Source organism: Euleptes europaea, chromosome 9, assembly GCF_029931775.1.
Source record: "Euleptes europaea isolate rEulEur1 chromosome 9, rEulEur1.hap1, whole genome shotgun sequence".
Taxonomy (NCBI): Eukaryota; Metazoa; Chordata; class Lepidosauria; order Squamata; family Sphaerodactylidae; genus Euleptes; species Euleptes europaea.
The window spans coordinates 19250558-19275959 of NC_079320.1; the positions used below are offsets into that span (position 1 = coordinate 19250558).

Sequence of the window (25402 nt, forward strand, 5' to 3'; positions counted from 1 at the left end):
TCCTCATGCTGAAACATTTAAAGTACGCTTGGGTTATGAATATCTGTAGGCATAGAGCTTGGATGCAGAGGAGTTTCCAGTATTGAGGGTTCTTGGAATTTCTCTGTATAGAATGCTATGGCTGGGGGGGCCTTTGGGACTGGATCCTATCAGTAGCACTCATTGTAAAGATTATGCATGGAAATATGAAGTATTTTATTTAAGTATATGGTAGGACTTGGGCCAAGAAAGGGGAAATAGGAGGTTTGGTATTCCAGCTGTACCTTCGTATGCTGTAACACCAGATACACTTTTCCTAATATCATTCTCTCACACTGACAAAAACAAACATTGTAAAAATTGCATGTTTTCTTTCATCTACATGTATAACTGAACAAATAGTAACTTCTGTGTTTGTTACTGTGAATTGATTGCTTTCAATAATGGTGTGGCTTGTGTATATATCAGCTTTGGGATTATTAACCTCATCCATTCTGTGAAAGATGGAAGAGCAGACCTGTTTCTCAAGAGGCAGAACAATCTTTTGTTTGGTATTCCTGTGTGTCCATTCAGTGGTGGGGGAAAGTGCCATCAATTCACAGCTGACTTATGGCAACCCAGTAGGGTTTTCCGGGCAAGAGATGGACAGAGGTGGTTTGCCATTGCCTGCCTCTGTTTAGCAACCCTGGATTTCCTCGGTTTCTCATCCAAGTGCTAACCTGGGCTGCCCTGCTTAGCTTCTGAGGTCAGGCTAGCCTGGGCCATTCAGATCAGGGGGTCCATTCAGTAGGGATGTGGAAAACTGTTTGAGAAACTATTGCTCATGTGCCTCAATGTCTCTCCCCCCCCCCAAAATGCAGGAACTTTTATGCCCTCTTCAGTGCTGATAAGAGAAATTCTTTTCTTCTCTTGCATTCACCTTGCCCCATACATCATTAAAACAGTTTTTAATCTGTATGGTACTGTTAGTTGTTAACCTCTTACAGGCAGTTTAGGTTGTAATTTATGCAGTTCAGCTATAAATCCCTTCACCTTTCTCTGGAAGCAGTGTATATCTGGGAAGCAAATGTCCTGCTATTTGAATGCTTAATGAAGCAATTGATTAGAACAAAAGGGAGAATTGGAAGCTCTATTGGTTTCCTCAAATCCCATTGGTTTGAATAGGGAGGGAGAAATACCTGTTTAAATACAGGGGACCTAAAACTGCTTGGGTCTGACTGATTTGTTGCTTTACACTAACTACATTATAATGTATGGGGCCATTTCAAGCTAGAGAGCAGAACAGTGAATTCACCTGTCCCTTTTCTTGTGTTTCTTTCAGATCACCTGCAGCACCAAAGCCTGATCCTATTCCTGTGCAGCAAGTAAGTCTCTTCTTTAAATTCAGGGGAATGTAGTTGTGGCCAATTAACGTTTTCATGTCCCTTGAATCCTTCTCTAGACACTTGCCAGTATTAAAAGATATCTTCCAATGCAGCCTACTATTCCCCTCCCTAAATTTAGCATATCCAGAGGTTTGTCTTGATCTGGGGAGTCTTACCTGGCTTGATTCCCACATGGCTGAGAATGTCTCCTTTCTTGTGTCCTTTTGTGATTGACAAGGCTTGCTCTCCCCTAGCATTACAGAACAATGTAAGAGTCCAAGATTAGGTAACGGTGTAACAAGAGAATACCCATAAACTACTTGCTGCAATCAGAGCCACGTCCTATCGATTCCCTCTTTAGCTAGCTTCCAAAATCTAGTTGTAAGACACAAGCCTTCCCAGTAGCGCTCAGGGAAAGGAGGTCATAATTTTGGGACAGGCCGCTGAACTTTCCGTGTATCCCTGTTATGTGATTTTAGTGCACAGCTGGTTCAAACAAGAGGGCATCTTTGAAGTAATGGCTGGACATAAGGGAGGCTGCAGTCTCCAAAGAGTGTGGGACCTTAGATGTCAAGCCACAGTTCAAATTATTTATTGTTTAAAATATTTTTGTTATAGTTCAACTGGCCTCAGACACATCGGTCTGTATCAAATTTCAGCCAGTTGTCTTAAAGTGGAATCTCATGACCTGTTAACGAAGAGAGTGAGAAGAACCGGGAAAGAATTACGGGGTTTCGTGCTTCATTTTCAGATTTCTATTTCTAAAATAATTCAAATTTTCATTTTTTAGTTTAAGTGCTAAACAGCAGCTCACCACCAGGACCATTTTATATTGTCAACAGAGGCATGAGGCCTAAAGCCTTAATTTAGGCACGTCCGGTAGAACTCTTACTTACTCCCCTTTAAACACCAAAACCTCATGTTATCGTATTACCAGCTGTTTTCAAAATTCACATCACTTAAAAAAGTGACGGAACTGTCGTTCGAAAAACAAAAAAACCTGATCCCAGTTATTTGACCGAGGCCAGAATCCTAAGTACAAACCTTATTGGGGAGTCTCTTATTTCCCTCCCCCCTCCCTCAAACCTTACGGAGCAAGCTTGGAACGTTTTTGCTAAAATATTAGGATTCTCTCAGCATATGCATGGCTAGGGATTTCTCCCCAGATATGCATGCAGTGTCTGCCATTTAGTGCTGCTGCTGCTTTATGGATGAAGCTACATTACCGTAACCCATCACTGTCGTCCAGCTGAGATACAAACAGATGACAGTGTTGCTTCAGTATTTTGCATGCTGTTCGTGTGTGTGTGTGTATTTTGTGTGTTTTTATTTCACATAGGTAGAGCCTACGGAACTAGTTAAGCCTGTGCCCCTTGCATCTGCAGTCGCGCCCAAAGTTTCCTCCACAGGCAACACGGCCTTCAATAAGGCCCCGAGGCCATTTGGGGCTGTGTCATCTTCCAAGGTCACCTCCATCCCATCACCATCGTCCGCCTTCACTCCAGCCAATGCGAGTTTTTCATCACGTGCTTCCCCTCCACCACCGGCCACTCTCATGCCTCCCCCTTTCTCTGCCTCGGGACTGCACGCTAATGCCAAATCTAATGCTGACCAGCGTCCGCCTGTGCTGGGAGCTGCTAAACCTGCAGTTAATGTCCCATGGCAGCCCACATACAATGCATCCTTGAACACCTCTGTCAACGAAAATGCCCAGGAGGTGGCAGAGGGGCAGCGAAGAGGATTCAAAGAGAACCAGGTTGACAATGCGCAGCAAAATGGGTAGGTGGCTTCAGGGCACATTGTTTTATTTTGTTTATTTATACTCTGCTCTTTCCCAGCAAAGCTGGGCTCAGGGCAGCTTGCAACAATAAATAAATGTGCAAATATTGGATTAAAACATATAATTTAAAACCATAATTCCTAATCTAGTAATACAAGATAGTGTCCTGCACTATGTGGCCACCTCATTGCTGCTGCTGCTGCTGCTGTTGCTGCTGCTGCTTCTTCCTCTTCTTCCTCCCTCTTCCTCTTCTTCTCTTCCTCTTCTTCTTCTTCCTCCTCCTCCTCCTCCTCCTCAAAGGGTAATCGTATTTCCTGGGCAGTTTTTATTGATCAGTCTTGTTATGTTTGAGAATGAAAAAAAAACCCCACTAGTTTCAGTATATTGCTGAAATCTGTGGAGACTGTTTGGGCATATCTATGCAACTGTTGGCTTTCTGTCAGTTTCCCCCCACAGAATCTGGGGTCTAGTAGTCTGGTGACATTGTTGAGAATTCTTTGAGATACCTTTAACTTTACTCACAAAACTATAGTTCCCCGGATTGTTTTAGAGTAGAATAACTATTAAAGCAGCTTGTGTCACGCCCTTTTTTGGACAAGTTATGTTCAGTTTTATATGCGGCTGGGAGGTGTGTTGAAGGAGGAAATAAACACCTATTATCGTTCGTTATGTTATGAACTCCTTAGAAAGTTATTAGTTCATTGTCTGAAGACCCAAACTATTATATGTGTTTATACTATGGTGTCAGTTTAAGTGTTGTAAGGAGAGATGCGGGTATCCGACAATGGAAGCTGTTTGGTTAAAGATTCTTCGGGAATTGTGAAAAATTGCTTCACCAGTAACAGGAGACTGGAAAGGAAATAACCTTGACTGTGAGTAGTTTACAAACTGAGGGTTTTAACACCATATACTGAGGAATGGGGAAACTCCATTATACATGAAGTTTAGATTAAAAAATTAAAAAATATATAGGAATAATGAGATGTATCTATTTAAAATAACTGGTTAGTTCAGATTCATCAAATGTACTTAAATGGCTTGATTGTCGAAGGCAAGTCCCCATGAAAGTTTGCAGGGTTACAGCTTCAGAATAAACACACACCCTGTAATCTTGGAGAGTTTTAGTGAAATATGGAAAAGAATGGAAATAGCCAAGGACATGGTCTATGCAAGGCAGGATCAGGAGCTAGGAAACAAGTTCAATTATGGTAATCATTAGTAAGGAGAACTGCAATTGGAGATCTTAGGTCACAGATCTGAGATCAATCCAGTGAAATGTAGGAGGGACAGGAATTGCAAAGCACCAGGCAGTGCGACAGTTGCAGATTGATTGGTCAGGCAAATATCTGAGCCACATGTGGATACAGGCACACCTCGTTTTATTGTGTGTTACTTTATTGCACTTCATGGATATTGTGTTTTTACAAATTGAAGGTTTGTGGCAACCCTGTGTTGAGCCATATTGGCGCCATTTTTCCAACAGCATCTGCTCACTTTGTGTCTCGGTGTCGCATTTTTAGCAATAAAGTGTTTTTTAAATAAAAGTTTGTACGATTTTTTAGCCATAATGCTATTTTACAATAGACTACAATGTATTGTAAACATAACTTATATGCAGCGTGAAACAAAAAAATATTGTTTGACTTGCTTTATTGCGATATTTGCTTTATCGCGGTGGTCTGGAACCAAATCCGTAATATGAACACATGAAGCTGCCTTATACTGAATTAGACCCTTAATCCATCAAAGTCAGTATTGTCTACTCAGACTGGCAGCGTCTCTCCAGGGTCTCAGACAGAGGTCTTTCGCATCACATACTTGCCTAGTTCCTGTAACTGGAGACACCGGGGATTGTACCTGGGACCTTCTGCATACCAAGCAGATGCTCTACCACTGAGCCACAGCCCCTCCCTCTGAGGTATGCCTGTATTTGCCAAAGGGATCACCAGTCAGGGAAGGGAAGCTACCCAGTGGAGCTAGCAGGGAGACTTACTTGTAAGAGAGAACAAAAATCCCGCCAGCTGGCCTTGGTGACAAAGATGCTATGGAGAAGTTGCACCTCCTCATCCCAAGCTGCAGCTGATGATATACCAATTGAAAGATCAGCTCCCTGCATAAGTTTTGTTTATTTTATCTAGCAAATGGGACATGGAATTGTGGTGGTTTGAAATATTCTTAGAATGAGTGCTTTGCGAATAAAGAAATTTTATATTCAGGCTAGGCAATTTGGCTGTGTCAAAAGTCTAAATTCTTAATTCTGCATGCTTTGCGGCTATGTAATTTGTTTGCTTTCATTGGGCAGTGCTTTCAGCAGGATGTGGAGGGATTCTTTAACAGGTTATGTTTTTCCGAATTTGGAGTCTACTGATTCATTCAAAGAATTTTAAAAGTTACTGTAAGCAGTATAACAGCTAGATTCGAGTCAAACACGGCTACCCTCTGAAACTGTAAACAGCATAAGGCTCACCTGTATAAAAAATAACAGGAACAATAAAAAGTACTAAGATAAAGTGTTTCACAGGTAAAACAGGGATAGGAAATAAGTATCTAAAATTAGATATAGAACCCAATCAACACATATTTACTCAAACCAGACTTACAAAACCCACTAGAATTGTAACTGAGTTAATTTATACTTGGGAAGAAAAAGGTTTGGCCTTTGCATGTAGAATAAACTTATTTTCTGATAGCAAATTTACTTTAACAGATTTCCTACAGTGCAACTCTTGGTGCACAGATGGCCTAGCAATTGTTACTGTTCTTAGGAACTGACGATAGTCTAAAATGGGATGAAGGAGTTCCTGACAACTTGAAGCAAATAGATGGACTTATAAATATACCTTTGTGGACTTCCAGGAAAGCTGGCTTTTGCAGCTATGAAGCCACAGAGTTATCATTTAGCTATAGTAATTTACATTAGAAAAGAAAACAATTTATTGCAACTAAAATGTGTTTATGCTGCCAGCACTCAAGTGATCTTTCCCTCCTGTCTTGATCTCCTTGTTGAAACTAAAATACTTTTTCTACCTATCAAATATAGGTGCAAATTCTGAACTTATATTGTACAGGTAGGGTGCTGTGGTTGCATGTAGCAGCAATCCTAAAGCCATCTCATAGCTTTCATGCTGTGTGGTGGGGCCATGGATCAGTGGTAGAGCAGGCTTGGCTTGGTCCCAGATTCAATCCCCAGCATCACCATTTAAAAAAAGGATCAGGTTATAGATACATGCCAGTCTAAGTAGACCACACTGACTTAGATGAACCGGCAGTCTGATTCAGAATAAAGCATCTTTCTGTGTTCAAGTCTGAACTAGGGATTTTTATTTTATTCACTGACTTAATTTTATTTGCTGACCGTTTTTCTTCCTGAGAGTCAAGACAGATTACAAAATTTAGCAATGCAACAGGGGCAATATAAGACGTTTAGCAAACTTTGTAATAATATGAGATTACAATGCAATAGAAAACAATGCAATAGACACAGTGTAAGATATAACATAGACAGGCAAAAACAGGTTTAGAAGAAGAGTTGGTTTTTACATGCCGATTTTCTCTACCTTTTAAGGAGATCCAAACAGGTTTACATTCTCCTTCCCTCCCTTTCCCCAAAACAGACACCCCGTGAGGTAGGTGAGGCTGAGAGAGTTTGAAGAGAACTGTGACTGGCCCAAGGTCATTCAGCTGGCTTCATGTGTAGGAGTGGGGAAACCAACCCAGTTCACCAGATTAGAGTCCGCTGCTCATGTCGAGGAGTGGGGAATCAAACCTCGTTCTCCAGATTAGAATCCACCACTCCTAACCACTACACCACGCTGGTTTACTGAAATTAGAAAACAATCCAGTAAACCCTAGAAATGCATACGATAAACCATAGACATGCATACGTAAACTACAGACCTTTATCCCTTTTTACAGCATCCTCCTGTACAATTGTGTGTGTGTGTGTTAAGTGCCGTCAAGTCGCTTCCGACTCATGGCGACCCTATGAATCAATGTCCTCCAAAATGTCCTATCTTTGACAGCCTTGCTCAGATCTTGCAAATTGAGGGCTGTGGCTTCCTTTATTGAGTCAATCCATCTCTTGTTGGGTCTTCCTCTTTTCCTGCTGCCCTCAACTTTTCCTAGCATGACTGTCTTTTCCAGTGTCTTTTGTCTTCTCACCTGTACAATTATATTGCAGCCTTATTCTCTGTAAAAATGCCCTCTCGAACAATTCCATTTGACACATTCTGTGGAATCATAGAAGTGTGGGAGCCTCTCTGACCTCCTCAGGCAGGCCATTCTACAAAGTAGGATCCATAACTGAGCACCAAGGAATGACCTGGCATGCTCTTAGCTCCTATGCTATACTAAGTTCCAAGCGCATGTTGTAAATAATGCGACAAGATTAAATCACCCTTAAAATAGTAAACTAGGATTACCAAACTATTTACCTCTATATGTTCACTTTTAGATGCAGTTCTATATGAGGAAGTGTAGTTTTCCCTAATTGCAAAAAAATTAGTGAGTTAGGGTTAGTGTAGCAGAAGAACACCAGAAATACTGGTGTATTTTGTAATGCTACTGGTGTAATTTGTAATACACCAGAAATGCTGGTGTAATATGTAACCGTAACTTTATGGTTTGTTCAAATCCATCCTGAAACCTTGTTTCTGTTTGAATACATTCAGTGATGTTATCTGGCAGAGTAAAAAATAAAATAAAATAAACGTAGACTTGTTGAGCTTAGCTGTACTGAAAATATTATGGTTTCAAATGATGCTCGAGCAATTATTAGTGTGACAAGAATTTGCTTAGACATGAAGATCTAGTGCTGATTAAACAGCAGGACACCGCTCCCTGCCCTTTTTGCAAATATATTTAGACCTAAGTAATACAATCTGTTTACCAATGTGGAGGAACACATCTCTTCTATACATACAGTGTACTTTGAGATTAAGCAGGAGCAACGAACACCACTTGCTTTTGTGCCCCAAGAGCAGAGTACTAGCGTAATTGCTTGCAGAATCTGGAAACTAATCCAGAGAAATGTGTGCATGCAAGCCTGTCCTACATATGCAAAGGGTGAGAGCGAGGTGATGAGGAAGTAGCAGAATAGATGATACTACTTGAGAGGGCAGGTGAGGGGTTGCCCTTTTCCATTGTTGCTTCACATTAATAATTCCCTCTGTGCAGAAAATTCTCACAGCATGCCAGGGACTGGGCTAGAACCCTTTTCCCTCTGATCTTCTGACACAATTTTACACGGAGAGCCTTAAAAGTGTGGCGTTTTGCACCTGCCATATGAAAAGTTCCTTTTGAATTCCATCTCATTCTGCTGCAATTGTAGACCAGGCCAAATTCTGAAAGTGTAAAATGAGAGAAAGGGATGCCCCTTTGTATGTGTAAAGCGACATTCTTTCATTTCATTATATTTGAAAATGAAGCTAATAACTCAAAGCTTGATAACATACAGGCACTTCAGACCAAAACATGTAAAGAAGAGTTGGTTTTTATATGCCAACTTTGTCTACCACTTAAGGGAGAATCAAACTGGTTTACAATCATCTTCCTTCCCCCCCCCTCCCAGAACAGACACCCAGTGAGGTGGGGCTGAGAGAGCTCTCTGAGAGCTGTGACTAGCCCAAGGTTACCCAGCTGGTTTCATGTGTAGGAGTGGGGAAGCCAACCCAGTTCACAAGATTAGCATTCTCTGCTCATGTGGAGGAGTGGGGAATCAAAGCCGGTTCTCCAGATTAGAGTCCACCGCTCCAAACCACCACTGTTAACCACTACACCACGCTACAAGAGATTCTTGTAGTTGAATATTGATTTAGATGAAGTTTGTCTATAAAGTGTAGGCATGTTATTTGCTACATATTCAGATTGCTTCACATGTACCATTGAAATGTAATTCTTACAATAGCCCTGTAATGTAGGCAACGATACCTGTATGGCTTGCCTAAAGTCAGTGTGGCTAAGCTGAGATTTGAACTCAGGACTTTCAGTGCATGTTCTTGCTAGATTAGCCCTGACTGAAGATATGTGGCATTGATGAATCGATTCAGTGTTAAATTTGTGAACATATAGGACATATTTTAAACCTGCTCTTCAGTGGGGTGGATCTGCTCCTGTCTTACCACTCCAGTGAGCAACGTGTGAAGCCGCCTTCCAACTTACATGGCTCTTCCATTGGAAGAAGGCTTCTTAGGTTGGAGGAAGGCTTGTCTTTTGGAGGATGGTTGGAGCCGTCCAAGTGAGTTTTAAATGCTCTGGAAGTACAGTGGGGTTTGTAAATAAGTTAGTTGTGCTCCGCTGTGTTCATTAGTAGGACTTGCAGTTCACTGCTGCCCCATCCATTTTAGTTATAGCTGCCCACGTTTTTCTGCAGTGGTGAAAGTGGTGATCTTAAGCTTTTGCTTTCTCTCGTCTGCAGCTCAACCAGAGATTCCATCCCCTTCCATATGACACGAATTTACCTTACCATGAGGAAACATGACACAAAGAAGATCAGTTCATACATAATGCTCCCAGTGCTACATACCTGGAATCTCTCTGAGCTCGCAAGCACACTCATCCCTTCTCTTTCCCCCATTGCAGTTTTAGTTTCTAGTCTTAGCTGTAGCTTGCACAAGCTCTAGTTTGGCTACTTTACATATAACAGCAAACTATGGTTTACCAATAAACATGAAGTTTGGGAAGGGATTCTGAAGTGGGAGGGGGAGTATGTGAGCCCAAACCGTGGGCACAAATAGGTAAACCATGTCTTACCCTCAGTAGGGTTAGTGAGGTCTTGAGGAAATAGGCATGTTAGTCTCCTGACAGACTGTATCCAAGCCTGGGCTTAAAATGGCTGTTTGCTTTTTAAGTGGCCGTGTTGAGGTTTGATTTTATGTAGACGGTCTTGTCTGCTTATGCATGAAAACTGTTTTGCATAGAACTGAATTGTGAGGCTCTTGCTCAGCTCCTCCCTGGGTGAAACCTCTCTTATAAGGTTCCAACATATTTCAGATAAAAAGCCGAAGTGGCACCTGGATTTTGATTATCCTCTGTCGCATTGTGGTAGATCAGTAAAAGTCCTACGCAATAAACACATTAAATACTCTTTTCCTTTGCAGGTAACGACCGTGACAAAGTTAGTATCAATGGTTTTTGAGTGGAGTTAAGCTTCTGTGCTTCTGAAAATTGCATGTATAACTTTGCAAATTTTTAATTTTGCAAGACAGCTCTGGCTTTAAAAAGCATAATCTGAAGTGTTTGCAGTTTCACTGGGTATGGTGTGTGTTATATTACATTAAATATTGTAGTATTCCTGTTATTTCATATCTGGATGGCTTTCATGAGCATTAAACGAAAACGGTAACAGCAGCAATACTCAGTACTATTGTGTTAACATCTAATAGTACAACTCAGACTTTAAAAAATGTCTAATGGTTACAGTTGTGGAAATGGTTTTAATTAGGAAAGAGTGTTACTAAATATGCCACAATTGTAAACAGCTTTCTATTTATCTAAAAGTAATTATAAATGACTTCCTGCATGCGAAAACATTTTTTCCTCCTTCCTGCCACCCCTTGTTCATGTAGCTTGCTTGAGTGAACTAAACACATTAGTAAATCAGTCTGTTTTGGGAATAAACAATTGTGCCTTAACTTTACCTTTGCCTGTGGCACCATCTTGCTACCAGACTTGGTAACTGCCGGAAAGATCTTTCAATAAGAAATTATGCGTTTTTTTACAAACCCAAAGATGTCTTCACTCTTAACTAAGGGCTTTTCTGCATGGTTCCCCCCCCCCCATTGGTTCTGGCCCAAACTGCTTTGGTTTATCCCCTGATTTCCGCACACATTTTTGTACTTCTTGTTTTTATTCTGTTTTTTTTTTGGGGGGGGGGTATTCCGTGGGGTTTTTTTCTGGTTCTTTTGAAACCACTTTTACCCCGATTATTTCCTGGAAGCTGACTTTGAGTCAGCTTTTTCCTGGTGTATAATGTTTCTGTTGGTTTTCTTTGTCCAGCCCACCTCCAGCCCACTTTTCAATGATTGGACTGTTGTCATAGTAAAATTATTCTCTCCCCTTCTGCCTGGAGGACAAGTTATTTCAGGTTTTTTTTTAAAGGCCCTAAAATATCGATGTAGTTTTGTAATGTAGTGTTGTAGTGATAGTTTAAGCAGGTTCTCTGAATTCCCAACTTTTATTTAAAAAAGCAGAGGCAAAAAGCAAATCCCTCTCCGATATATGCCCTTTTCTTTATATCTCTGCTTGGGATGGGGATAGAGACTTCATTTTTTTAATGAAAACTGAAGTCTCTATCCCCATCCCTTGTAGAGATATAAGGAAAAGGGCATATATCGGAGAGGGATTTGCTTTTTGCTTTTTAAGGGAAGGTGCTGTTACCATTGTTGTCATCACAGCATCCACTTATTTTTTTAAAAAAATGCCCCTAAAATATCGATGTAGAGTTATAGTTAATCAGGTTCTCTGAATTTTATTTTTTAATGAAAACTTAGAATTCAGAGAACCTGATTAAACTATAACCCTACATTGATACTTTAGGGCCATTTAAAAAAATAATAAGTGGGTGCTTCGATGACACCAATGGCAACAGCACCTTCCCTTGAAAATCCTTACTATTGAAGGCATGTGCGGAAGAAAATAAACTGACTGCACAACTGTGAAAATGCACAGGGAGGGCAGACATGCGGAAGAATGGTGCCCAAACGAATTCCAGTGCTTGCAAATTGACTGCTGAGTAAATCCAGAGTAAATTGGGCATGCAAACCTTGTTTATTGAGCCAGAAATCGGGTGGTAGACTAAACTGTACCACTGCAAGCCCAGGATCATGAAACGCCCCTGTGTAACAAGGCTCAGTTCAAACAGAAAACCAGCACAGCAAGCAAAGTACGTTTTCTCCCTGCTTTGCATTGTTGATGCAAAGGACCGTTCAGAGATGAAATGGATTTTTTGTGAGCAAAAGTTGATGCAGTTCATTATGTTCAGCATTACACCACCTCATTTCCTGGCATGTGTAAACTATCCTTAACATGTTGGCATTCACAGTTTAATAAGTCTGCTATTAAATTGTGACATATTTCTATAAAGCTTTAACTTGCCAATTTCTATTAACTTTCTCTTGTTACTCCATTTCCTATTTGTACTTCATACTGGAATCTCCCTCCGTTGTCTGTATTTTTTGTTGTCCTTCCATCTTCAGTAACCCTGATGAAGTGTAAGTACTTCACTAATATAGTTTGCCTTTTAATATTGAAGTAACTGTTGTGGCACAAAAATAATACCATATCCTCCATAATAACAACTCAATATGCAACAAAACTAATCATCTAGTTATTCTTTTGTCAAATAACTCTTGGTTTCTCCACCTCACCAGCCTAATGATCTCTGTCTTCTCAATCATAGGATTCCTTTTTTTTAATTGGGATACATAGTTATGTAAGAATAATGGTTACAAAAATTATACGAGGAATGATTCATATGGACAATATAAGCCCATTCCTTCGGAAGATGATCCCCCCCCTTCTGTAGTTTTCTGTAAGAATTACATTGTGTGTTAAATACCTGCTCAATTGGGTGCTCCTGGAAGACTGTTATATCTTGTTTCCAAGGATTATGATTTTGGAATTAATATCTTACACTGGATATGTCTTATGGTATTCAGTTGGCAAATGTATTTGAGAACACGGTCTGGGTTACAAAATTAAAAACACAGATTTCACATTTCGTTCAAATTTGAGACTGTATAGGCATTCCAAGCCGCCTATTTGAGTTTGTAAGACATGATGCGATGGATTTTTCAGGAGAGAAGCCATCAAAACACATAAGACAATTAGAAGAGCCCTGCTGTGTCAGTGGTCCATCTAGACCAGCATCCTGTTTCACAAAATGACCCACTGGTTGCCCTGGAGGCCCAACAAACTGGACATAGAGCACAAGGCCTTCCCCTGATGTTGCTTCCTAGCACTGGTATTTAGTGGTTTGCTGCCTCTATATATATACTAGTTCCCTTTACTTACCTTGGCTAGCAGCCAATGATGGACCTGTCATCAATAAACCCTCTATGCATATACATAACCTGCAATGCCATGGGAGTGGAGGGAACTAGTAGCATATAGGGTTGCTTCTCAGGAAAAGTAACAAAGCCCTGCTGTGCTGTGTGCTTATTTTCTTGAACTTATCTGGATTGTGGTCAAGGTAGACAGTATTTGATGAACATGGTGTTGTTTCCTTGCTAAAAAATGTTCTCGTGTTCATTAAAGGGTTAACTTACACATGGTGGCCCTTGAAACCCTTGATGTAGAAAGGCAGGGTAAAAATGGAAACATTTAAACCAGTGATACTAATTCAGTGGCTCAAGAGCCACATGTGGTTCTTTGAAACAACACCTGGGGCTCTTTGGGGCATCATTCCTCAGTGCGGCACCTGCCCCTTGTTCCAAGAAAGTGGGCAAAGCCTTTGCTTTTTAATGCTTGTTGCTATGATAAGTGGTTCCCACCTAGAAACATCCTCTACCAAAGAGACTGGAGAATGGGTGAGTGGTTGCCTCCATCATAGGGACAGAAGGACCCAGAAAATCATGTGGGTGCAGCCATAGTTATAGTTTAATCTTATATTGTATACGTGGGTTTAATAGGATGGCACACAGGGCATACAGTAGTCATGTGGCTCTTTTGGTTTTTGATAATTGTGAGCAAGGCTCTCCTCGAGCATGAACTGAGTACCACCGATTTAAACAGAAAGCAAATGTACTTAATGTAGATTAATACATTTAGTAGTACTTAATGTAGATTTGTTGAAGTGCAAGCGTTTTCAACTTTCTGTGCTTCTCATCCTGAATTCTTTTCTCTTTCTTTCCTTCTGCTTATGCTGGACTCTCCCTTCTGCTTCCTTAACCTTTAAAACACATAAAAGGAAAAACCCACCTAAGCGGTAATTGCTAAAATTGTACCTTTCTGTGTGTATAAAATTCTATAACGTGGCTTTGAAAAGTGGGACCTCATACCCTGGATTAACTCTTAATGTGTAAAGAATCTTCATCTGCCCTTAGAAGAGTGTGTTCATGTGTTTGCAGAAGTAGTAAGTTATTGGTAGGGGGAAATGGGGAAGGAGGTCTAGAGATTAGGCAAGGCCAGTGGAAGTCAGAAGTGTATATGGTGGAATCTTTGGATTCTTAAATGCAGGTGTGACAGGGAGTTCAGCAAGCATCAGAAGCATTCTGAATGAACAGTTGTCATGTATCTGGAGGAAGGAACCTTACTTATTGTTATTCAAGGCCAGTACAAGCCAAGTAGGATTCTTTGCATGTTTCGCCTGAATTGAGAGGCTAAAAGGTGAATCAAGACATGGTGCCAAACCAGATGTGCACCGGGAGTTCATTGTCCAGAGTTCCCAGTGAATTTTAAACCATTCTCAGGTACTTGATTTGGATTAGGACTGCAGAGCACAAGGAAAGCAATTCCTTCCCACTCCATTTTCCAACCAGAAATTACTCTGGGGAGCCATTTTTTTGCCCCACTGGATGAGACATATGTGTTTATCATTGCTCGATGTATGCATGTCCTGAGGTGAGATTTATTAGTCAATTATACATGATAAATATTTGGCCTATAAATATATTAAATAAGGCAGGCCTGAATCTCAAGTGCCTTGTACTTTTAATTCTAAATGTATTTAGCATCCTTTTTTTGCTCAAAGCCTTAATTCAGTGAAGTAAAATTTAATACTGCTTTTTGAATGATATCTTGCTTTTGGTTTTATGTCTCTTCCTTTGGACTAGTCCACCACGGAAGCATGTTGTATACAGAAATACAGAATTTTACCATCCACCCACTCACAGCAACCACAGCAAAAAACGACTGATTGAGGATACTGAGGATTGGCACCCCAGGACAGGAACGACCCAGTCACGTTCTTTCCGAATCCTTGCGCAAGTCACTGGCACTGAATCTAGTGAGTAGATATTTGGGGCCCTCATGAAAAATCAGTATTGTACAACTGATGCATTTTTTAAAAATAGATCCAGTTTTTGCTTAAACATTTCAAACAGTACATCAGGGATATGGTTAGAGAATTGGATTTGGAAGACCTGGGTTCCAGTTTCCACTCAGGCATGGAGCTTACTGAGAGACAAGTCACTCTGTCTTGCCTCTTAGGCTGATTTTGAGGATAAGGTGAGTAGGGTTGCCAACTTCCAGGTGCTAGCTGGAGATCTCCTGCTATTACAACTGATCTCCAGCCGATAAGAGATCACTTCACCTGGAGAAAATGGCCACTTTGGCCATTAGACTCTATGGCATTGAAATCCCTCCCCTCCCCAAACCCCACCCTCCTCATGCTCCACCCCAGAAACCTCCAACTGGTGGCGAAGAGGGACCAGGCAACCCTAAAGGTGAGAGAGGGGAGAACCATGTATGCTTCCCTATACTCTTTGGAAGAAGAATGGGATGAAATGCATTAGACTTCTTCTTGCCTTGAATTTATTTTTGAAGTTAGAGATTTTTAGTGCTGATTTTAATAGGAGATTCACAACTGGGAAAATGCCTGAAATGACTTTATTCTTAAAAGAAAAATATAACCTGGATGTTGAAACATTCAGAATGTATGGTTTTTCCTTACTTGGTTAGCTTTTTCAATAGTTCAATGTCCAGCAAACAGAGCAGGGTTGGTATCCCACATCTGTGTTTTTGACTCTATCACTAAAATAATGTAAAAATTGAAGTATAAAACTGATGGTTGAGAATCCTATGGCACGGCCCACCTATGTCTGATAACCAAATCATGCTTTAAGACATTTCTCCACCTTTGAAAGTAGCCTGATCATGGAAAACATTGAGAGCTTTAGTATGAAAACGAAAATAGTGGTTAGGAAAGAGGCAGAGCAGTTCATTACCATTTCGAAAGTGGTTATACAAATGGCTTTTAATTAATGAGTTCTCGATTAAGCTAGAGGGAAAAATTTTCCTGGTGATGAGAGCAGTTTAGTGATAAAATTAGCAGGCCATAGAGCAAAAGGGTTGGGTGTGCACGTGGTAGGACTGTTGAAAATAGGACTTGTAGGAGATTTTATTAGATACTTTATATCTACCCCTTTCATGAAAATAAAAAGGTATTCTGTTTCTTTAAATCACTGGAGAAATGTTTTTTAAAGTTATATAGGAGTTTCATGGAAGTTAGCTAATTCGGCTCATTTCTTTGCAGTGAAAGAACCAGAATCAGAGAATACGAAAAAGACAAAGTAAGTTCAAGATATGAAATTTTAAAACATTTGTTTTGACGTGTTGCATGTCTCTATTTTCAGCTGATGACATGAAAATAGTAGTGTGTGTATGTGGCAAATACTTGATGTTTTAAAGTTCTTGGCTGCTTATTTGCATTGTAGGACTCTCCTTTTCCTTTTGGCAGAGGCATGGTTCTATAATGTGGCCAGCCTTTAGTGTTTAGGTTTATTTTATTTACTTAGAAAATGTCTGTGTCACTTCTTGCATGGGCTGTGGAATAAAAAGTAATAAAAACTTTTACCACACCTCAGAAGTTAACAATTAAAAGCTTATCCAGAGCATAAAACATCATAAAGCATTTAGCAGCTCAAAAACAAGTATTGTAAAAAAAGTTTTCAGCCTGGGAACAGACTGCAAAACAATTTTTAAAGGTTGACCTCTTAATTAAAAACCGGGGGGGGGGGGATAAATGCTTTGGACTGTTGCCTTTAAAAAAGGTTGGGTAGGCATAAGGGGAGTCTCAAGGGGAAGGGCATTCCATAGGCAAAGTGCCATTGTTGAAAAAGCCTTCTCTGATTGCCACTCACCTCACTGGTGAAGGCGGGGTCACAGAAAATAGTGCTTGTGAGGAAGATCTTCGCCAGTGGACTAGACAGTATGACAGTCCTTCAAGTATCCTGACCACAAGTTATTGAGAGCCAGAGTGGTTAAGAGTGGTTACTTTTCAAAGTCTCTAATGGCCACTTCCTCACCAAAGACTCATGGGAAAACTCAGTTTCCCATGAATGCTTGCAATGGGCCTGCACAAAGCTATTGAAAGCATTCATGGGAAACTGAGTTTTCCTATGAGTCTTTGGTGAGGAATCAGCCATTACAGACCATTAAAAAGTACTTTTAAAATTATCCGGGGGGGGGGCATTTTTTGAGTTCTAGTCACCAAATTCGCAGTGCAGCTGCAAGGGACTCTTCTTGCATGAACCCCAAAGTTTGATAAAGTTTGGATCAGGGTCCAATTTTATGGGATCCCGAAGGGGTCAACACCCCCTCCTCCATAGAAAAGCATTGTAAACTTTACCATGCTTTTCTATGGAGGAGGGGGGCAACCCTTTCAGGACCCCATAAAATTGGACCCCTGACCCAGTCTTCGCCAAACTTCGGGGTTCATGCAAGGAGAGTCCCCTGAACCTACCATGAAAATTTGGGAACCTCCAAAAATGCCTACCCCAGAGCTTATTAAAAAAATTCCTGTAGGGAAAAGTCAAAGCCAAATACCTATTTGGCTGATTCGGCGATTGGCTATCCGGCTTGGGCTTTATTCCCAGTTTTACTATTCGGGTTAAATTAAACACGAAGGAAGCCGAAAAGGTCTTTTTCAGGTTTATTTTTGGTTCGGGTTTATCGATATGAATAGCCCTAAATGTTACATGATAGTAGTGAGAGGATAATTGCTGCACGTGCTGCATGGAGGTCTCCAGGCCTTGTTGGTCTGATTGTCATTGGGAATGATTTGGAGCATCTTGCTAGTTTGGAATTAGTGCTGTTGAGAATGGATTAATGTTAGATAACCAGCAGAGGAGCATGTTGAACAGATGAATTCTGAATTTGATATGATGGTCGAAGGCTTTCACGGTCAGAGTTCATTGGTTTTTGTAGGTTATCCGGGCTGTGTAACCGTGGTCTTGGAATTTTCTTTCCTGACGTTTCGCCAGCAACTGTGGCAGGCATCTTCAGAGTAGTAACACTGAAGGACAGTGTCTTTCAGTGTTACTACTCTGAAGATGCCTGCCACAGTTGCTGGCGAAACGTCAGGAAAGAAAATTCCAAGACCACGGTTACACAGCCCGGATAACCTACAAAAACCATTGATATGATGGGTTGGTCCATCTCTAGTTTTTATACTAATTAGATTTTCTACAGCCTGGTAATACAAGAAATAGGTTTTTTTTAATATTGACTATTGCGCTTGTATCACATCATGAAGGTTGGTATTACGCTTGCAGGAATGTTTGTGCTAGAATTGCTGGGAAATATGATGGCATTAATGTTTTATTTACATGTCACATACAGCTATATGAAGAACTGGGTGCTAAAAATATTCAAATTCCGCCAAGAAAAAAATTGTCATAAGCATAAACTATAACCTAAGCAAGCATTCATAATTTTCTAGTTTTACATAAAGCTCATTTTTCTGAACGTGGTGGCAGCAAGGAGATGGATGCCTAACCTTCATCCCCCGAAAAAAAACCCTTTCAACCCGTTCTCTGGCTTCTGAGGTTTCAGCAAGATTTCCCACTTGCTTTTATATCTTCATAGCCATGAAGACTGGAAGCATTCTGCATTTCTTCTGTGCTTTCCAGCATACAGAAACCTTGTAATTGACAAGGGCTGGCAAACTGCTTATAGAAAGTTCAGACCATAATGTGAATCACCAATGATGTTTGGCTGTAGATACTTGGAGGGGGGAGAGCAATAGCAAATAATAAAGAATCTCTAGAGAAGGAGAAGTGGTAACCATAGACCAGTTTATGGGATAGAGGTATGGTCCTATTTTTCTACTTGCACTTCTTTTCAAGTTCTGATGGAGTCCTGATACCGTCGTTGCTTATTGTTTTACATGTTCCTCCTTTTGGAATTTGAGTATTTTGCATGATTGCATTACTCTGTCCAATGTTCCCATTTCTTCTGTCTTAACAGCATGGTTGCACGTGGTTTAAAAATAGGATAGATACGCTCCATGATGTCATCCAGCCCAGTTAGATCTCTGCTTGTTAAAAAAAGAAACATATGAGTTTTGAGTTGGAGGATAAGGATTGGTAGGCTATATAACAAGGGCATGCAAGCAGAGTGCATGATTTTTGCATGTGTTGGGGTTCCTGCACGAAAGGGGGTAGTTAAACTGCAAACCTCTTTCCTTTCTTATCTGTCTTCTATCACTTCTTTCCACAGGGAAAAGGTTCCCCTCCACGTCATAGGCCCCAGATACACAAAATTACGTGACTGGCACCATGGAGTCTCAGCACGTGTCCTTAATGTCCAGTGACTTGTCAAGTTGCAAAATAAAGCACGTGCCCTTTTTCTTCCTTTTATTCTCTCTTCCAAAAGCTTTGCATAAGAAATGGAAAAAAATGCTAGCTTTTAACTAAGAGGAACACTCTTGCCTTTTCTATACTCTGTCTTTTTCTAACAATTTCTTACTGATATGTAAAGAATGAGATGAACATGTTCTATTGTGTTAAATAGGTACCTGAAGTAGACAAGCAACCCAAAAGTGGCTTACAGTATTCATAAATAGATTGGAGAACAATTAGGGGGCTTGTCTGGCAACAAGAGTGGTTCATAGCTGCAGAACTTGAGTCCACTGGTAGAACATGGAAAACAGGCTACGAAAATGCTTTGTTTGAGCGAGGGAAAGAAAGATAGTAAACCCTCATGGGGAAAAAACATTGTGCTTTTCTACACAACTTTGTTCAAGAGCATTATAATTTCACTGGATGTATTCTGGAGTGGGATGTAAATGTTTTAAAAGCAAAAAAGAGAAGAGGGAGTTTTCCTCTGGTTTGAGGGAAAGGGATTTTAGCAATGTAAGCATAATACGGCTGTTTCATTTGAGTATATATGTGAGAGGTTGTTTTCGATCCCAAGCACAGACATCTGAATTGGGGCCATGTAAAACAACAATGGAAATAGTATAAGGTTTTCTTTATCGCAGGGTGGATTCTTTTATTTTTGACTTAACTAGTAGTTCCAATAATGCACATTACTCTGTAATATAATGTATTATAGCAACACATTCATTAATTTATGCTTTGTGAGGCTTGAAGAATATTTAATAAATGTTGTCATTAAGTTAGCATATTTGAATGCCACTTCCTTTGAAGCTTTTTTGGGGTGGGAAACCCTATATAGGTTTCCTATAGATGTGCTGTTGACAGGATAGCAATCTTATAAAGAATGTAAGATCTTACAGCTCTGTTTTCAAAACAACGTTCTTTGGCCAGTTTCATTTAGAAATGCCTGCATTCACATACATTTTAAAAAAATTCTGAACAGAACTTCAGCTCTTCTTATTGCAGGAAAATTTTTTTGTTTGTATCTGAACATATTATAGATGAAATAAAGTATTGGCTTGAACTGTCTCATTCTATGATACGTCTCTGTGTATGCTCTTTGTGTGTGCAAAGTGCCGCAAAGTCACAGCCGTCTTACGGCAACCCCAGCAGGGGGCTTTCAAGGCAAGTGAGAAGCAGAGGTGCTTTCCTATTGCCTACCTCTGCAGAGTCGTCCTTGGTGGTCTCCCTTCCAAGTACTGGTCCTGTTTAACTTCTGCGATCTGACAAGATTGGACTATACCATGCTACCCTCCCTCCCTCTGTGCTCTTTACTTTATGGAAAAACAATTCTTTGACAATATCTGTAGCTTACTGTTTGTTGACCTATCTCTAGGGAAAGTCAAACAGAAAATGGAGACCTGAGGTAAGTGTCCCCTTTTGTGACACTAACAACCACGTGTGAAGAAAAGTAGTAGCGTATTATGCCAGAAAAACAACTAAGATCTGGTAGAATTTTCTCATCACAATAGATTTTTTAAAAGCTGAGTTATTTCTTAACACATCTGCATTTTGGTTGTGATAAAACTCGGTTTCAGCTTTTCACAATCCACAAGCTTTCCCATGTGAAATCGATCTTATCGGACTTATTTATGAATAATTTCTTGTTCCTTTGTGCAAACACAGTAAGTTGTCATAAAACCTCACATCTGTCTTAATGCGTGCACACTTATACCACGGACAGTAGTCTACAATAAGTACACGGAATGTTCAGAAATGACACTGAGTTGTGTTAAATGTTCTTTTTTAATTATTTAAGGTTTTAACTAAACATAATTTTATCATGTGATGATATTACGGCTCTTTACAAAATTATTTTCAGTAAATTTTTCTTGACCAAAGAACATTATAGTCTATTGTTTTTTGGTGTTTTTTTGTTTGTTTGTGTAGATACAGGGATCCAACCAGCTTTGCCACTGGTGAAAAGGGGAGGAGAGGATCCCCCTTTTACCACCAAAAAAGGGATCATGTGGCCTGCATGGGCCAAAGTCATTTGGGTCAGGGGGTATAATAAGGGAGGGAATTAGCCAAGATTGAGTGGGAAAGCTAATTGGATCCTGTTCATTGTAAAGTATGTTTCTCTACAATGTTATGACTGATTTTGGCTTTTGCTATAAATTTCATAGGAAGCTTTTATTTGCAGTAATCTATTCATAACATGAACATTGTGTGTAAAGTATTGTGAAGTCACAGTCAACTTAAGGCTACCCAGTAGGGGTTTCAAGGCAAGAGATTAGCAGAGCGGGCTTGCCATTGCCTTACTCTGCATAGTGACCCTGTTATTCCTTGGGAGTCTCCCATCCAAGGGCTGATCCTGCTTAGCTTCTAAGATCTGATGAGATCAGGCTAGCCTGGACCATCCAGGTCAGGGAACATTAATATTAGTGAAAGCTTAACCCCAACTAAAAAAGGTAAAGGTCCTCTGTGCAAGCACCAGGTCATTCTTGACCCATGGGGTGACGTCACATCCCGACATTTACTAGGCAGACTCTATTTTACGGGGTGGTTTGCCAGTGCCTTCCCCAGTCATCTTCCCTTTACCCCCAGCAAGCTGGGTACTCATTTTACCGACCTCGGAAGGATGGAAGGCTGAGTCAACCTTGAGCCGGCTACCTGAAACCAACTTCCTTCGGGATCGAACTCAGGTCCTGAACAGAGCTTGGACTGCAGTACTGCAGTTTACCAGTCTGCGTCATGGGGCTCCCCAACTAGGTAGATTAAAATTAAAGAAATGCCCTATGTTAAAAGAAATTTCTGTAGGGTCTGAAATTGATTTTTCACATATGTCCCAAAATATGGGTATTCAGTTTCAGAAACTATAGAGAAATGCTAAGGATCTTCCCATTTCTCAAAACATCCAGAATGACTGCGAGACATATTAACGTACAAAATCTCTGTCCATTTGGCAATATACACCATCAGCCAACGAAAAACACATTTCCTGTCAAAAAGCCTTTAATAATGAATGGAAGCGGCACAACACACGAACACGATTGTGCTGTAGGGTTCAGGGTTAATTGTCCTCCAGTCATATTCCTATAATAAATATTTGGGAAACATAGTTTATTGAGATCACTTATTCGTTCCCAGCAGTGGTGAACAAAATCTTGGCATATGAAATGACCATGAGGGAGAGATCTCAATAAGACTGTATTTTGGAGTCTTCTGGAGTCTCAGCCTCACCTACCTCACATGGTGTCTGTTGTGGGGAGAGGAAGGGAAGGAGATTGTAAGCCGGTTTGATTCTGAAGGCGCAATCCCAAACCATTTCTATGAGAAGGAAAAATGGGAGGAGCCTAAAGAGGCCAGGGTGGCTCCATAAACAGCTTTTTAAAGAGTTGAGAAATAAAAAAGACTCATTTAGGAAGTGGAAGGAGGGCCTTATAACCAAAGAGGAATATAAGAAAATAACTAGTGCTTGTAGGGAGAGTGTTAGGAAAGCTAAAGCTCAGTATGAACTTATGCTAAACGCAACAAAAAAGGATTCTTTTCCTATGTACAGAGTAAGAGTAAGAACAATGACAAGATAAGCCCATTGCATGGACCGGAAAGTGAAATTGTAACAGGAGATGAAGAGAGGGCAGAACTCCTCAATTCCTACTTTTCCTCAGTTTTTTCTCGTGAGGGAAGTGGTGATCAACATGGCATAAACAAAACACGTGATGAGGGAAGGGATTTGCAGCCTAGAATTGGCATTGGGGTAGTGCACAAACACCTGGTTTCTTTAAATGAAACAAAATCCTCTGGGCCAGATGAATTGCACCCAAGGGTAGACAAGCTGGAACGTGTCCAGAGAAGGGCAACAAAGATGGTGAGGGGTCTGGAGACCAAGTCCTATGAGGAAAGGTTGAAGGAGCTGGGTATGTTTAGCCTGAAGAGGAGAAGACTGAGAGGGGGTATGATAACCATGTTCAAGTACTTGAAGGGCTGTCCTATAGAGGAGGGTGCCAAGTTGTTTTCTGTTGCTCCAGAAGGTCGGACCAGAACCAACGAGTTGAAATTAAATCAAAAGAGTTTCCGTCTAGACATTAGGAAGAATTTTCTAACAGTTAGAGCGGTTCCTCAGTGGAACAGGCTTCCTTGGGAGGTGGTAAGCTCTCCTTCCCTGGAGGTTTTTAAGAAGAGGTTAGATGGCCATCTGTCAGCAATGCTGATTCTGTGACCTTAGGCAGATGGTGAGAGGGAGGGCATCTTGGCCATCTTCTGGTCACTAGGGGTGTGGAGGGGGGGTAGTTGTGAATTTCCTGCATTGTGCAGGGGGTTGGACTTGATGGCCCTGGTGGTCCCTTCCAACTCTATGATTCTCCTTAAAAGGTAGAGAAAATCGGCATATAAAAACCAACTCTTCTCCTTCCTCCGATGGGCATTGTTTCTCTTACAGAATTTGGTATGGTACACATCATGGCAGCCCAACTCTACTCATCGTATTCTAGAAAGCTACATGGCTTCGTTAATTTTAGAAATGCATTTTTGTTAAAATTGTAACTAAGCATTTCTTGTAATCCCTCTGTTGTTTTTTCCCCCTCTCTGCATCTCAGAGTGGCAGCTCTTTTTCTGCTGCACTGCATACGTCTCCGAACTCTTGTCATTCGTTTATTTCTGCTCTTCTTCCCTGCAACCCATAGAATTCATTCTGAGCTATCCCCTCTTGTTCTCTGTGTACCCCATCATCCCCTCCCAAATACCAATGTGAACTGCTGTTGATTCTCATGGTGCTTTGATCTGTAGCCCTGGACAGTGTGTCGTGCAAACAGGTCCCCACTCTATTCTTGCAGCTATTCTGATTGCTTTGAAGGAATGGAAACTTACTCGATTGCTTCCAGGCTTATAACTTTTTGTCATCGCTTTTGCGTTGTCCAAGAAAAGACAGATTTCTTTTTTTTGGCAAAAACAGCATTCAGCTCACCTGGATGCATTCTTCCTTTCTGCTGGAAGAGTTGGACATTTTTAAAAGCAAGCAGACTCTTTCAGCCCTATCTGTTATCCATCAGATAGTATGCTAGTTTTGAACTAGAAGTATTGGTCTGGTGCAGATTTGATTTTTGGGCTGATGTCGCCCAATTTAATTTTACTGCATACATTGTGTTAGCCATCAGGTCAGTGTTTCTTCTTCTGCTGATCCTATAGACCAGGAGTCCCCAATGTGGTGCCTGTGGGTGCCAGGGTGCCCACAGATACCTTCCTTGGCACCCACCAAGTGTTATAGGAAGTGGGTGGGGCCAGGTAGGGCTTTTGCCCAGCAAGGGTTCTTATTGGAGATTTGATTAGCTGTGCAGATTTTTTAAAAAATGTTGCTTTGGCAGCACAAGGATCTATACTGTGTTATTGACGTTAAGCTTTGACAATCATTTTGTGACTGGCTCCACCTCCTGTAGCAGCCATTTTGTTACCACGCCCACCATGCCATGTCAGAATTCCAAATGTGCCCACAGGCTCTAAAAGGTAGGAGACCTCAGCTGTACACAAATTCCCCATCAATCAGCTGTTCCCTCCTTTTTCATCTCACAGATCTCTCCACACCTCCATCTCTCAGTCATCCCCATTCTCAGCCTATCCTTTTTTTTTAGAGCTGCATTATCTGTATGTTTTGCTCAGTTCAGCAGCGATAGTACTCAAGACTTCTACTGTCCCAGAAATTCACACCAATTAAAAGACCCTTAGCTATGGGTGGGATATTCAGCGAAGATGGCTGGTTGCAGTGTCCTGAAATGTCTGGCTCAGACTTCCTCATGCACCTCTGACATACGTAAGAAATCATTCTCCCTTCCTCACCATCATTTTTGAGGAGCTTGGGAAGGCTTTGTCTTTTCCCACAAAAAGCCATGGGAAAAGCCAGAGAAGGGCTGCAGTGGCTGGGCATCTGGTCAGCGTGTAGATGGTCCCAGGTTTAAAACCCCAAAGGATCTGACAGTAGGTGACGTGAAAGACCTCTGTCTGAGACCCTGGGGAGCCGCTTCCAG

At 40.9% G+C, this 25402-nt stretch overlaps 1 protein-coding gene across 3 annotated transcripts in view; it reads left to right on the forward strand.

Moving 5' to 3' along the window:
- Positions 1-25402, forward strand: part of PDLIM5 (PDZ and LIM domain 5) — a 141906-nt gene that overhangs the window by 63235 nt on the left and 53269 nt on the right. Inside the window, exons 3-8 of one of the 3 annotated variants that reach the window (XM_056855508.1) lie at positions 1301-1343; positions 2683-3122; positions 14030-14047; positions 14895-15067; positions 16316-16352; positions 19282-19606. In XM_056855508.1, the coding sequence (XP_056711486.1) occupies positions 1301-1343; positions 2683-3122; positions 14030-14047; positions 14895-15067; positions 16316-16352; positions 19282-19375 (805 nt within the window). In that variant the 3' untranslated portion in view covers positions 19376-19606. Of the gene's footprint in view, positions 1-1300; positions 1344-2682; positions 3123-14029; positions 14048-14894; positions 15068-16315; positions 16353-19281; positions 19607-20778; positions 20809-25402 lie in introns of those variants that run through there. The other 2 variants (XM_056855509.1, XM_056855507.1) reach the window with 2 other exon arrangements.